The sequence below is a fragment of the Lepisma saccharinum genome, chromosome 8 (genome assembly GCF_977018435.1).
Source record: "Lepisma saccharinum chromosome 8, izLepSacc3.1, whole genome shotgun sequence".
Taxonomy (NCBI): Eukaryota; Metazoa; Arthropoda; class Insecta; order Zygentoma; family Lepismatidae; genus Lepisma; species Lepisma saccharinum.
In genome coordinates, this window is record NC_139236.1 from 14,913,998 (window position 1) to 14,929,645 (window position 15,648).

The 15,648-nt window shown below is 38.9% G+C and overlaps 1 protein-coding gene across 1 annotated transcript in view; it reads left to right on the plus strand.

Moving 5' to 3' along the window:
• Positions 1-15,648, plus strand: part of LOC145991672 (uncharacterized) — a 128,873-nt gene that overhangs the window by 75,895 nt on the left and 37,330 nt on the right. Inside the window, exons 3-4 of the mRNA XM_083127735.1 lie at positions 11,907-11,974; positions 12,325-12,554. Of these exons, the coding sequence (XP_082983861.1) occupies positions 11,907-11,974; positions 12,325-12,554 (298 nt within the window). The remainder of the gene's footprint in view (positions 1-11,906; positions 11,975-12,324; positions 12,555-15,648) is intronic.

Genomic DNA, 15,648 nt, shown 5'->3' on the forward strand with positions numbered 1-15,648 from the left:
AACTCTGTTTCCGGTCGCCATTTTGGATTTTCGAACATAGGTTCTATTCATACTTTTACTCACGTATAGGCGTACGTGATGAATCAGCAAACAGATTTTTCCTAAGTCTTACCGTTTCCAAGATAACCCCACTTCCGGTCGCCATTTTGGATTTCCGAACATAGGTTCTATTCATATTTTTTTCTCACGTATAGGTGTACATGATGAATCAGCAAACAGATTTTTTGTTAAGTCATGAATTGGAGGGTTCTATGACAATCTATATTAATTCTCGTAAGAGAACAGAAAACACCAAAAAAAAAAAAAAGAATACTGTGGTCACTACAACAAATAGTCTTCTTCATCCCCAATCCAACAACCCAAAAATCATCATCCTAACTAGAACCATGTAACTATCTACCATCTGTTAGATGTTTTGTGAACTAAGTGGTGCTTTGTTTGTGTGTAAAAAAAAATACAATGCTTTTTGCACTTGGTTATCATCACCTAACATGTTATTAATTGTTTTTTAAAATTAATTACAACTGAAAACTAATAATTAATATTATCTAAAGTTACTAATTAATATTATAAAAGAAATTGATATAATTTTTTTGTTCTTGTTGCTAGTGTTGGGTAATTATAGTTGTTGCAAAATATAAGCTCTCGCATATGACAGTTTCTGAGTTTTGTTGGTAGAAAAGAACAATTATACACGACCTCTCTCGGTCCTCCTCCGTAGCCGTGCGTGATAAGGCGTTCACTCGTTCTTGACATCATGCGTGTGCTATAGGTTCGAACCGGTTCTGGTTGGTAGTTTTTCAGTGTGAATAATGGCCCCTTACTTTAGCTCGTGTTCCTGGTCTGCAGGCTGGGATTCAAGGATCTCATGAGTCCTGAGTGAGCGAGTTTGACGGGTTTGTCCCGGGAGTCCCCTTCCCCCTGTCCCTGGACCCCTGTCCCCGGGGTCCTATCCCTGTCCCCGGGCTCGTGTTCCCAGATAAGTTAGGTTAAGTTGTCTAATGTCTATGTCTATGTGTAATGTCTATGTCTATGTGTAATGTCTATGTCCATGTCTCTGTCTTTGTAGGTTGTTTTTTTTGTCCTATGGGACACCTCTGTTTGTCAAAAATTCGAGATATTTGCAATTTAAGATTTTTTTAACGCTGGACTTGGAAAGTTTTCGATTGATGAAAAATTGGTTCCAAGACGACCTATATTCATTTTGGTATGGGAGGACAGTGGACACCGAGACTCGACCGACGCACTAAACCCGACCTTTCTACGACTATTCTTTCAAAAGTTACGAGTGATCAAAATTTTGGAGGGTGGATTAACTTCTTACCCCTTGACCCCAGGAACACCAAAACTTAGTATACGTATTCTACACCTCCAAAATCGACAGGGTGTATTTGACGATACCGGATGGGGTGTTTTCCGATATATTTTTTTCGATAACTCTTACCATTTTCGAGATATTTGCAATTTAAGATTTTTTTAACGCTGTGGACTTGGAAAATTTTCGATTGATGAAAAAAATTGGTTCCATGACGACCTATGTTTATTTTGGTATGGGAGGACAGAGGACACCGAGACTCGACCGACACACTAAACCCGATCTCTCTACGTCACCAAAAAAAATCAACAAGGGGAGATTTTTCGATAACTCTCACTGTTTCCAAAGTACTTAGGTTTTTGATAGACGACAGCGACGGAGTCATCAATGAGTAAACATCTGAACTCGGTGAACAAGTCAACTTTTTTCAGTACGTCAATATTTTGTTTCATATTTCTTAGTGAATGGGTTAGGTGACTTGCAACGACGAAGGCCTTCTAGCAACACGTACTTAGCTTATGCCGGCGTAATTCGCTAAAATATGTCTTTAACTATTGTCATTTAGGAACCACCTCAGTCCTGTTGTTAATTTGGAAAAGGTAATTGATCCAAAAATAACAAGGGGGGGGGCAATTAAAGGTTCGTAATGACAATAGTTGGAGTTTCTCCAATCTAGTAAAGTGGATTGGTTGAAATATCCAAGGCGTATTTTGCATATTTTTTCAAATATGAACACGTTAAAACTGAACTGTCTCGGATTTTGAGTTTTGTATTCGCCCCGAGAAAATTCTATATAAAATAACATACCTGAAAATTATATTCACGTTAAGTTGAATTTTGATTTTTGTAATCACCCCCGAGAAATTCTATATAAAATAACATACCTGGAAATTATATTCACGTTAAGTTGAATTTTGATTTTTGTAATCACCCCGAGAAATTCTATATAAAATAACATACCTGGAAATTATATTCACAGTAGATTGAATTTTAATTTTTGTATTCCCCCGAGAAATTCTATATAAATAACATACCTGAAATTCTATTCACAGTAGATTGAATTTTTGAGTTTTGTAATCACCCCAAGAAATTCTATATAAAATAACATACCTGAAAATTGTATTCACAGTAGATTGAATTCTTGAGTTTTGTAATCACCCCAAGAAATTCCAAACAAGTTAAATTATCCGATGAACGCAAACCAATTAGATCTGCATTTAACAGTCATATTCAGGATTTCTCTTTCACTTCGGAACCAGGCTGTGACATTCTTAATTTCTTGCGTGAAACGAAAAAATCCGTGATAAATATTCTAAAAAATAAATTGGAAAATAATTCCATAAAAGTATAGGTTGATCTATTTTCCGAATACGAAAAAGTCGATGGTACAACAAGAGTCTTTTATCATCGAACAAAAAACCAGGCTCTTCATTTGGCGGACGTCGATAATTTGGACGAATTTTATTCTGATCTTTCAAATGAACTGGTTAAGAAACACGACGATTTCGAGGCTAAAGGGTCGGGATGGTCTCTGTGTGGAAGTCCTCACACGTTAACTGTTTACGTAAACCAATTCTCGCCTCTTCGCGCTTCCAGCTACGTTCCTCTTCCAGTGGATATTAAAAATAAAAAAGCCATGCTGAACATTCAAAATATAGATGATAAATGTTTTCTTTGGTGTTTGTTGGCGGAACTTCATCCAATTCATTGGTCAAATCATCCAGAACAGGTTTATCATTACAAGCAGCATGAACCTGAACTGGAAAATGCAATGACTGGCATCGAATACCCGGTGACCATTTCTGATATATCAAAATTCGAAACACGAGCACGAGATGCAGAAGGAAAACGCTTAATCATCAACAGTGTATTCCTATACGTTGGATAAACATGTCGTTCATCCCGTCAGGATAAGCGATGTCGACGATGATGATGCTCGTGTAATAAATCTTCTTCTAATTTCAAACGACAGTGTTCACCATTACTGTCTCATTCGTTCACTATCACGCTTAGTCAGAAGTCAATCAACCAAGCATGCAAACCACATCGAAGTTTGCCCAAGGTGTTTGACCACGTTCGACGATCGAAAACAAGTCGATTATCAAAATTACACCGGACGTCAAATTGCTATCGATAAACTTGCCGAACATAAAATTTATTGCGGCAACAACAGACCGGTTCGAATGTTGACGCCCGAAAAGAACGAAGTGGAAGAATTCAAAATGCACAAGGCATTGTTGGAACATCCGGCCATCATCGTTGCTGATTTCGAGGCGTTCCTCAAACCACTCTCATACTGCGATCCGGATCCCGAAGTTTCTTCCACCACATCTTACCAGCTTCACGAACCAAACACTTTCGGTTACGTTGTCGTGCGACAGGATAAAATAGATGAACCGTACGTATACCGAGGACCCGATGCAATCGAACGCTTCTTCGAAAAGATGATCGAGGCGGTTGGGAAAATTGGATGCATGCTGCAAATATCGAAACCGATGCTTCCCTTATCTGCTATCGAACTTCAAAATTACTATGTCACTATCAAGTGTCCTGTGTGTGATAACCACTTCACAGACGACAATCGTAAAGTGTTTCACCATTCGCATACGGACGGTCGCTTCATAAGCGGAATCTGTAATGCATGCAACCTCAAAATCCAAAATCAAAATTCGTCCCCATATTCTTCCACAATGGCTCTAATTACGACTTTCATCCCTTAATTAGGAAACTCGGATAAGACACTCAAAAAATAGATATTCTTGCTCAAAACGAAGAACGATACATCTGTATAAGTAAGAAAGTTATGATTCCTGAGACTAAAAATACCATCGAGATGAGGTTTCTGAATTCATACAGATTTCTTTCTGCCAGCCTGGACGCTCTTGCCAGGAAACTTTTAGACGACCAATTCAAAATTACAAAAGCTAGTTTTCCCAACGTAGACATAGAACTCGTTAGACGTAAAGGGATTTATCCTTACGAATATGTTAGTGATAATTCTAAATTTAATGACGACGCTCTCCCACTTCCAAGAGAATTTTACAGCAGACTCAGAGAGAAAGGAATTATTGACGAAGAATACCAACACGCGCAACTCATGTGGGAGAAATTAGAATGTAGGACACTCGGAGACTACCACGATGCCTACTTAAAATTAGACGTAACGATACTCGCGGATGTTTTTCAAGCGTTCAGGAAAACGGCAACGAATATTTATAAATTAGATCCAGCGTATTTCTACAGCCTACCGGGATTAGCGTGGTCGGCAATGTTATTCCAGACAAAGGTCAAGCTGGAACTGATATCGGACGTGGACATGTTACTTGTCATCGAGAGGGGGATTCGGGGCGGGATGGTACAATGTGTACAGAGATATATATAGGAATACACGTTGATGATTAAGCGTTTTCCTTCTGCATCTCGTGCTCGTGTTTCGAATTTTGATATATCAGAAATGGTCACCGGGTATTCGATGCCAGTCATTGCATTTTCCAGTTCAGGTTCATGCTGCTTGTAATGATAAACCTGTTCTGGATTATTTGACCAATGAATCGGATGAAGTTCCGCCAACACACACCAAAGAAAACATTTATCATCTATATTTTGAATGTTCAGCATGGCTTTTTTATTTTTAATATCCACTGGAAGAGGAACGTAGCTGGAAGCGCGAAGAGGCGAGAATTGGTTTACGTAAACAGTTAACGTGTGAGGACTTCCACACAGAGACCATCCCGACCCTTTAGCCTCGAAATCGTCGTGTTTCTTAACCAGTTCATTTGAAAGATCAGAATAAAATTCGTCCAAATTATCGACGTCCGCCAAATGAAGAGCCTGGTTTTTTGTTCGATGATAAAAGACTCTTGTTGTACCATCGACTTTTTCGTATTCGGAAAATAGATCAACCTATACTTTTATGGAATTATTTTCCAATTTATTTTTTAGAATATTTATCACGGATTTTTTCGTTTCACGCAAGAAATTAAGAATGTCACAGCCTGGTTCCGAAGTAAAAGAGAAATCCTGAATATGACTGTTAAATGCAGATCTAATTGGTTTGCGTTCATCGGATAATTTAACTTGTTTGGAAGTAGAAGCTTCGGTTCCTGGATCATCGATTTTTCTTTTCAGTGTTCCTTGTTCGGTCGATGGTTTGCAAATTTTCAGGTGTTTACTTAAATGTGCAATGCTGATCATCTTTCCGCATCAAGCACAAGGCTTAGAAGGTAACGAGCGATTAATTCTCGAACCTGTTTCGCTACATCTTGCCATGTGCTTGCTAATATTAGTTTTAGATATTAATTTTTCGCAAGCAACACATTCGATCAAACTGGTGGATTCCATTATGCTTTTTCAGATTCCACAAACCAAAAAGTCTAGTATATAGCGACACAATTTTCAGGTATGTTATTTTATATAGAATTTCTTGGGGTGATTACAAAACTCAAAAATTCAATCTACTGTGGATAGAATTTCAGGTATGTTATTTATATAGAATTTCTCGGGGGAATACAAAAATTAAAATTCAATCTACTGTGAATATAATTTCCAGGTATGTTATTTTATATAGAATTTCTCGGGGTGATTACAAAAATCAAAATTCAACTTAACGTGAATATACTTTCCAGGTATGTTATTTTATATAGAATTTCTCGGGGGTGATTACAAAAATCAAAATTCAACTTAACGTGAATATAATTTTCAGGTATGTTATTTTATATAGAATTTTCTCGGAGCGAATACAAAACTCAAAATCCGAGACAGTTCAGTTTTAACGTGTTCATATTTGAAAAAAAATATGCAAAATACGCCTTGGATATTTCAACCAATCCACTTTACTAGATTGGAGAAACTCTAACTATTGTAATTTCGAACCTTTAATTGCCCCCCTTGTTATTTTTGGATCAATTACCTTTTCCAAATTAACAACAGGACTGAGGTGGTTCCTAAATGACAATAGTTAAAGACATATTTTAGCGAATTACGCCGGCATAAGCTAAGTACGTGTTGCTAGAAGGCCTTCGTCGTTGCAAGTCACCTAACCCATTCACTAAGAAATAAGAAACAAAATATTGACGTACTGAAAAAAGTTGACTTGTTCACCGAGTTCAGGTGTTTACTCATTGATGACTCCGTCGCTGTCGTCTATCAAAAACCTAAGTACCTTGGAAACAGTGAGAGTTATCGAAAAATCTCACCTTGTCGATTTTTTTTTGGTGACGTAGAGAGTACGCGTAGAGAGGTCGGGTTTAGTGTGTCGGTCGAGTCTCGGTGTCCTCTGTCCTCCCATACCAAAATAAACATAGGTCGTCATGGAACCAATTTTTTTTCATCAATCGAAAATTTTCCAAGTCCACAGCGTTAAAAAAATCTTAAATTGCAAATATCTCGAAAATGGTAAGAGTTATCGAAAAAATGTATCGAAAAACACCCCCATCGGGTATCGTTAGATACCACCTGTCGATTTTGGAGGTGTAGAATACGTATGCCAAGTTTTGGTGGTCCTGGGGTCAAGGGGTAAGAAGTTAACCCACCCTCCCAAAACTTTGATCACTCGTAACTTTTGAACGAATAGTCGTAGAAAGGTCGGGTTTAGTGCGTCGGTCGAGTCTCGGTGTCCTCTGTCTTCCCATACCAAAATGAACATAGGTCGTCATGGAACCAATTTTTCATCAATCGAAAATTTTCCAAGTCCAGCGTTAAAAAAATCTTAAATTGCAAATATCTCGAATTTTTGACAAACAGAGGTGTCCCATAGGACAAAAAAAACAACCTACAAAGACAGAGACATGGACATAGACATTACACATAGACATAGACATTACACATAGACATAGACATTAGACAACTTAACCTAACTTATCTGGGAACACGAGCCCGGGGACAGGGATAGGACCCCGGGGACAGGGGTCCAGGGACAGGGGTAGGACTCCGGGACAAACCCGTCAAACTCGCTCACTCAGGACTCATGAGATCCTTGAATCCCAGCCTGCAGACCAGGAACACGAGCTAAAGTAAGGGGCCATTATTCACACTGAAAAACTACCAACCAGAACCGGGTTCGAACCTATAGCACACGCATGATGTCAGGAACGAGTGAACGCCTTATCACGCACGGCTACGGAGGAGGACCGAGAGAGGTCGTGTATAATTGTTCTTTTATACCAACAAATCTCAGAAACTGTCATACGCGAGAGCTTATATTTGGACGCGGAGTCCAATGTAAGTTAGTTCGGTGCGTAAATAAAAAAAATGATAGGTCACTGAAGATCGTTAAAAAAAATCATAAGATAGGTTAAGTTATATCACGTAAGTTCGTGGCATTCGTACCAAGTGTGAGTGGGAAAAAAATTAGATGCGGTAAAAATTGCACTGAAAAGTCGTCAAACGCTATAAAATCAACAAAAAAATCGTCAAAATATGCTACCACTGAGGTTAAATCCATAAAAAAAGGGCTCGTACCAAGTGTTGCATAGAAACAACCAATTTACACTACTCAGGGTGTTATTGAGATGGCGCCTGCAGACCACACAAATGTATAGAGGACTTCAAAATATAGAACCCAGTACCATGTGTACGTTTTATTTATAACATCAAACATTTTGACCACCTTAGCCCGCCTATCAAAGACCTAGGCTGGTTCGACCTTTCAACACGCCGTCGCTTCCACGCTCTTACAGCGCTCTACAAAATAGTGCATTCAAGAGAACCCCCTTACCTATTTTCACGATTTCAACCCCTAAGCGGAGCACACACCTTTGCTACCCGTTCACGAAACAACTCCCTGCTCACCATCCCCTCCCACAAGACAGCGTTTTACGGAAATTCCTTCACGGTCACTGCCACCAGAGCGTGGAACGACCTCCCCAATGGCATAAGAAACTCTTCTTCTCTAGGCAATTTCAAATCAAAATTAAGAAAGCATCTTCTGGAGGCAACTTACCAGTACTGAAAACAAGGAAAGAAACTAGAATGAAACCTTTCTTGATCTAAATTTGCAGGCCAAACACCGACCGACTTTTCTGTATTTTAAGTATTTTTGTTATGTGTGTGTTCATGCTGTACGTGAATTTTTTATGTTTCTTACAGCATATATGTGTATTTTTGTGTTTCGTCTTTGTCTTTTTTTTCTTTTTTGTGTTTTTTCTTCTTTCTTTTTTGTGTTTTTTTTTTAATTTCTTTGGTATTTTGATCTTTTATATTTCGTAAACTGTTAGATATTTCAACTAAATTTGTAAAATGTGAAGTAGAGATGGTTAAGTGTAAGAAAAGGCTTGTGCCTTAACTTCGCCATCCAAAAGAAGAAGTAAATAAAATAAATAAAATAAAATAAATTTGTTATACATTTCGTTGGTGCATCTCCTACGAGCCTTCAAAAAATACATATTTACCGCCTGCAAAGACGCTAAACGCCATGCATCTGCGTTGATTACACCCCTTCTAAGAATTCCCTATGAGGCCGTAAATACGCTGTAGGTAATTTGTTATTATCTACGCTACGCCCTTTCTGGGAACCTGTGTCAACTCTCTACCACTGAGCTATACTTTCAATTTAACACGTGCATTTTTACTACTTTCCTTCACGTCTCCACCATCTTCAGTTTTAATGACATACGACCTCTCAATTTCCCGAGCTTACCTACGTTTTGTCAGGTTAATACAGGACCCCCCCCCTCTCGATTAAAGTAACTTCACACCATGGCCGTACACTCCAGTACAGCAAGGAAAGCAATGCTGGCCTACAGCATAACTGTTTTAAAATTACTTCTTTAACTTTTAGTTTTTAATTATTTCTTCCCTGTTACCTCAAAGGAATCAACCTGCAAGCCTCCAAGGTTCGCTCTTTTCCGAAATGGGTCCATCCACACCTTGTTGCATGTTGACAAAATATCTGCGACACAAAACCTTGGCCAGCCTGTAACCAGCAACGGCAGCAAGGAACTGAAATATAAAAAACGACCTTGAAGCAGCATTTATAATTATACATATTTATAAATAAGCTATAAAGTTTCAAAGGACAGGAGAAACGCAAAAGTACGATTGCTGACATACAGATAATAAATTCTATGTGAAGATAAAGTTTCAGAACGTTCGGTCCATTGAGACAGCTAACACGTCCATAGACACATCCGCCAAATATAGTTGGTAAAACTCGTTGCCTGCGATCACACCTTCTTGAAACGTTTGCGAAGTTAAATGTTACTCTATTTCGGGCGGCTGAATTTCCATGTGTTTCCTTCAAAAACTTCAGTGTTGTCATTTTTTACAATTACCTACGGAAAGAACTATGTTGTGCAAATTGGATTTGCGAATATTGCAATATGCGAAAATCTTGAAAATTGCTTCAATCATCCGAGATTGTCTGTTGCATTAAATACGTTTGACAACAGACCAAAAACCAATAAATTAACAACTGCACCAGGACATTCACCTTTGCCCTTTAGATTCAAGACAGTCTTAAAGTACTAGAGACGTTAAGGAAACATTGTATCATGTAGATGCAGTGAATTTTTGGTTCTCTTAATTTTTCGTGATCTGCTTCCCCAACGGAAAATGTTACCCCACAACACCACTGTATAAAGGATAAGTATTTCAGAGTAAAATAAAAAAGAAACCAATAAAAGAGACACTTGCATTTGCAAGTAAATGAAGTGCAGATTGACAACATATCAAATTTTAAGTACGAAAGAAAAAACGCTAACCGAACAAGAAAAGGGATTAACTAACGGAGGCCATTCTCTCCCTCCCGAGAGCAAGTAATGTTTCCGCCCTTAGACAAGATTGAGGTTCCGTTTTTTCCCATCCGCCTCAGTATTCGGCACTTCTTTTTTGACATGTTATTTGTTTTTCCAGCGTTTTGCTCGTCTTTTACTTCCAGTAGTGCACATTTTACAACACTTACTGTACTGTAGTCTGTAGTATGTTATTTTTCGCAGAATATGTGTTCCTTGCAACACTGGAAAACTCTGTTTTCAGGACAGGAAGAAACGTTACTGAGGTGATCAGGTGTTATGGTGGGTTGCCAGCACATAAAACGGCACATCAGCGACAAAAAATGTATTGAGAAAAGTACTTTGTTTCAATGTCCTCTGTACTTTTCTGTGGTTGATAGATTTGCTAGCAGGGTAGGCACAAAAGTGCGATAATATCCATTAGGGGGGGCGGTATGTCATGGAGAGCGGTTCACGTTGCTTCTTTACTTGCCAGTGCCGTGACGTTTTTCAAAAGTGTTGTTGCCGACTTTCAGTACGACAATTTTGTATATCTGTTAGACGTTATCTCCTCCCGCCCACCAGATTACATCATCTACAATTTTGTTCATTTCCGTTTTTTTTAAAGCCCTGAGTGGAAAAAGCCACACGTCTGGAAAAAACTACCAATCATGAGACATCGTGAAAATCCAAAGAGTAGTGGTCGAACCCTGTTGTCAATTTTTCATCACATTTTTTCTAAATTTATTTAATTATTTTTCAATTGAGGTGAAAAGGGGAAGAAGAACCCCATCATTTTCGAGTCGGTATGTGACGTGAGCAGACGAGAGGATGCTGCACTTTCAGCAACTGTCAGTTTGGTACGAACTACTGTTGCCAACTTAGTCTTTTTGGAGCAAGACGTCCTCGCACCGAGGAAAAACATAATTGGTATCTGTTGTCTAACCAAAGGAATATTTGTAGTTAAATCCAGCCTTCAGATAAAAATAAATTATTCTATTTCTATTTCCAGTGAAAGTAAAACTAATTTGTCAATATAGGGTGTAACCAGCATTTTAATTTACATAATTTGGTATGAAGACTTACTTTACAAATATTAGTGATTTCAGACTTTCTGTTTACTCTACGGTGTTAGGTGAATCGACAAAACCATCAGCACTCCTACCAGAAAACAAAGTCAGAACTACAGTACTCCGTAATTTTGGATTTCACCTAATCTTGTCGATGAAAGGAAGAAGAACCTAAGTTTCGTATAAAATATGGAGAATGTACAATTAAATAGAAATATCTCTGCACGTAAACAGGCTAATTTGTATATAAAATGCTGGTATACCACAAATATCTAACCCTTGACTGAAATGGAGTGTTGCTGATATTCTTTCTGTTCGTCCTAGTGGGTAACACCGTCAGGCTGGCCTCATGAGCACGTTATAAGCATACGTACGTACAACACTCGTAAGATTAGACTTCCCGCATATACGACCGTACCACAGAATGTAAAGAGAAACCCCAGAAAATGTGCCTCACTCCGCGGTTAAGTTCGTATACTGGACAGGGTTAGAATTTTTTTGTAATTATCATAAATATAAATACCAAACTTTTGCATTGAATTACGTATGTTTTCACGAAATAAGTAAAGACACCTTGAAAAGGGTAATGATAACGTGGGTAGGCCCCGCCTTCTGGCCTCATAGGACGCTTCGCCATTGGGTACATTTCTGTGCATATAACGATATACCTAATATTAGCGTCTTTGTTTGTTGTAACATCCATAACTAATAAACTGGAGATATATTAATGTTTTCATTACTATCTATGGCACATTTCAAATACAACTTGTTTCTATCGAATCATACTAAGTATCATTATTTCTTTAATCACAGACAATCCTTGGTTGGTAGAATTCAACCTGCGAGGCATAGAGATTTCCAGCATCGATAACTACGAGGGGGTAAGTACATATTTTCTGCATGCAATGCTCAAAATCCTATTAGTAAAATATTTTCTACTTTCTAAATTTTATTTTTTTATTTTGTTTTACTTCGATCAATCCTATACGTAGAGGATAATCGTGACGATGAGGATAAGTGGGGTAAAATGAAAGAGATGATAATACTAGTTCAATGTACAATTTTACAACGTGAAAATGGCTTTAACGTTTAAGACGTGTTAGTTAAGTTTACGATATTTAAAACTGAAAGATAAACGATACCGGTCTCTTCGTGATTTGCCGAGACGAGACCGAGAACGAAAGACGCTTCGTCGTTCGCAGTTTATTTACTCTTTACTTCCTCGTTGCAGACATTGAAAGCAGACCTGGATATGCTATACTACTGGAAGGACCCTCGCATCAACATGAGTGGCATACACGAGAGAACGTACGATGTGGCGTTGAACCCAGAACTCCGGGATCTCCTGTGGATGCCCGAAATAGAGATCCGAAAGATGAAAGAACTCAGGACCGACAGAGGCCTCACCGACACGAGGATCGTCCTGCTGTCTTACGGCCAGAAGATAACATACGTTGTCAGGTACCAGCATCGTCATCGGTAATCGGTGCCCTAGAGATCGGTTAGTTCACGCGAACTCTCCAGCCTAACCATTACCAGTGCGTGGTTAGAAGATATCGTAAAATTTAAAATATTCTTTTGTCAAAAATTTAACAGTCTGCTTGTTATTTATAAAAATGGTACACAACACTTTTTATTTCAAATTAAATATTTTATCATGCATAAAGATAAATAACACCGCTCTGCAATTTTTTTTTATGTTTTGGTTTTGAATGTGGTCCTCCCATAATTTTGGGGCGCTGATTCCATATATGTAAGCAGTTTTCTTCTATAGCGTCCAGTTTGTTTGAAAATAAAAATGAAAACAAAATTTGCATATTGAACCATTACCGACATATATTTATACCCTTCTTCAAGATCATTGCCATGCTTAAAAACGTGGTGTATATTATAATTATGTAATTGTAAACACGGTGTACGTACAGTTCACAAGACCTACCAACAACTGATATTATTTACAGTGACCTAACTTATTTCACAGGCAGGAATTTTCGTCCTTTTGAACTTCTTCCATATGCATGAGAAGTACTTTCCCTTTTCAGGGACCATCAGTAGTCGCCTTCATATTCACAGTCCAACCACCATGGTATCTTCAAATGTCTTTCATGTCTTTCAAATCCTGATGGAAACGTTCACCCTGTTCCCCGCTGTAAAATCCAAGACAGATATCTGGAAAATAGTCAATGTGAGCATGTAGGAAGTGTAACTTCAAACTCATGTTACAACCTAGTTTTCTCAAATTTTCCAACATTGTGTACAGAATGGTTTTATAATATGGACTCCTTCTGTTTCCTAGGAAGTGTTTTACAACATCTTTGTAGCTCTTCCAGGCTTGGCTTTCTGTTTGGCTCATTGTATCCTCAAAATTGGGGTCCACATTAATTTCCTGATCTGAGGTCCAGTAAGAACACCTGCTTTCAGCTTATATAGGGTCATTCTCTGAAAAACACTATATATCAGTGGCGATCCCTCCATGGAACAGAGGGAACAGGCTGTTCCCTCCAACTTATCGCCCATTCAAGTTATTTTAATTATCTATATTAACATAATAAGAACACTTCTTTCTCTCGAAATCAACACGCCGAAGAAAACTTTCATCGTGACTGGACGTTTGTTTACTTCACATACCCTCGTCGTTCCACCCTCTAGTGCCTGACGCCGAGTATTTTGACCACGCGCGAAGGTAAACGATACTCATGGTCCCACCTCCCCCACCACGGAAGCTGAACTCTCTGGCTGTTCTCTACGAGAGACAGCGAATTCGTTTTCCTTCGAGATTTTGCTATGTGCTACAGTTTAATTGCGTCGTAGTGATAGTTTTGAGTGTAGCAAGTCTATAGTTTCCTAATCTCATTGCAAAATTGCATCTGACATTCATAACGAACTGGAATAATCTTGTACAGTTAATCGTCTGCTAAATGCCTTGGCTAAATGCTGCGAAATAGCTTCCGAGGGAACAGCTCGCATCCACCTGTTCCAACAGCCCCAAGACGAGGCGCGTAGACACCAGGCGCACGCAGAGGCAGAACAAGAAAGCTAACGTTGCGAGCGTAGGGTTGAGAATGTTGTATGATCGACAGGCTGAAGACGAAAGTTTTTAGTTCATTGAACTTTACAGAAAAGACAGCAAACCAACACCTACCCTAACCGAATTAAGAACAAAAACGAAATCGTACACAAGGCATTTTATAAAAAGTTACAACAACTCTGTAAAATGATTAACTGGATACTCTTCCAGTGGCAAATTATTGTTGTAGTATGGGTAAAGTAAGATTGGAGACGGAAATAATTATTAGAAAGCTGATTCCTTCTGAAATACGTCCTTTAGGTTCCCCTGTACTTCCCCAGAAAAATCCCAAAAAATCCTGCGTGGGGAACACCCTTAAAATTTTGAATAAACGGCCGCCATCTTGGATTTTTTTAAAAAAATGCGATAACTCAGTAATGGACAAAAATAGGGAGATGCTGTTGGTGCCAAATGTTTCAGTTTTGGAAGAAGGAACTTAGTACTGCAAACAAAAGTTTAAAATATAGAGTTGATATAAATTTATTAACATATTATTGCATAAAACAGGTTTGAAAACATACAAAAACATCATTTTTTCAGTAAAGGATTGTAGAATTTGTTTGGAAACATTTCAAAATGAAAAATGAACACGTATACATAAACAGGTAGTGTTTAATATGTCTGACAAATTTCCGTCTTTCATTAAACTCGTCTTCGTCTTGCATAATCTTCTCTTGTGGAGGCGGTGGTACGTTTGGCTTCGACATGATCCTCGGTATCCAGAATATTCCGATTGAAGCAGGACTCTCCCGCACATTCGCTGCACATAGTGATGCATGTCGGCCAACTTCGCTGGCACTCACAATTTCGGGAGCAGTCTCCTTTGCACCCACAACGCACGAGATGCAGCAGATTGTCTGGCACCCGGGGTAAAGAGGATGTGACAGGCTTATGGTATCCCTGTTCGACGGTCCAGTCCCAACCTTTATCTGAAAAGACGTTACCTTTCCATGCCTGGACTTGGTTACATACTCTCAGACTATGCTGGCGGGCGGCAGCTGAAGTAGGAGGAAGGCTCGCAAGATCCATAACGTAGTTTGGAGGGTTTTTACCAACGGTCTGGACATATTTCTTGTATCTGGTTTTGTCAAGTCCCTCTGAACGTTTACCTCCGTAGAAATGAACGAAGAGTTGCTCTCCTGCAGCTTCAACACAATCCTGCGACGCGTTTGGGTTGTTAAATATTTCCACAACTTTCTGTAGTTCACGGTTATTTTGCAGCTGGTTGAAGCCAGAAATTGGACCTCTTCTGTACAAAGCAGAGGTGGTGTCGCATCCCATAAAAGCGTGTAGGAAAAGTAGGTGTTTCGTCTTGTTACCAAGGCCTTCGTGTAACTCTCTGCTGCAGTAAACTTTTCTAGCGGTTGTAGAATTTCCCGGAACTAACATGTACACGGCACCTTGGGGTTGCGTCAAGGTAGCAATGAGTGCAAGTAGATCTGAGTCCGCGCCAACTACAACAGCTGATCGTCCTGACTCCGATTCTTT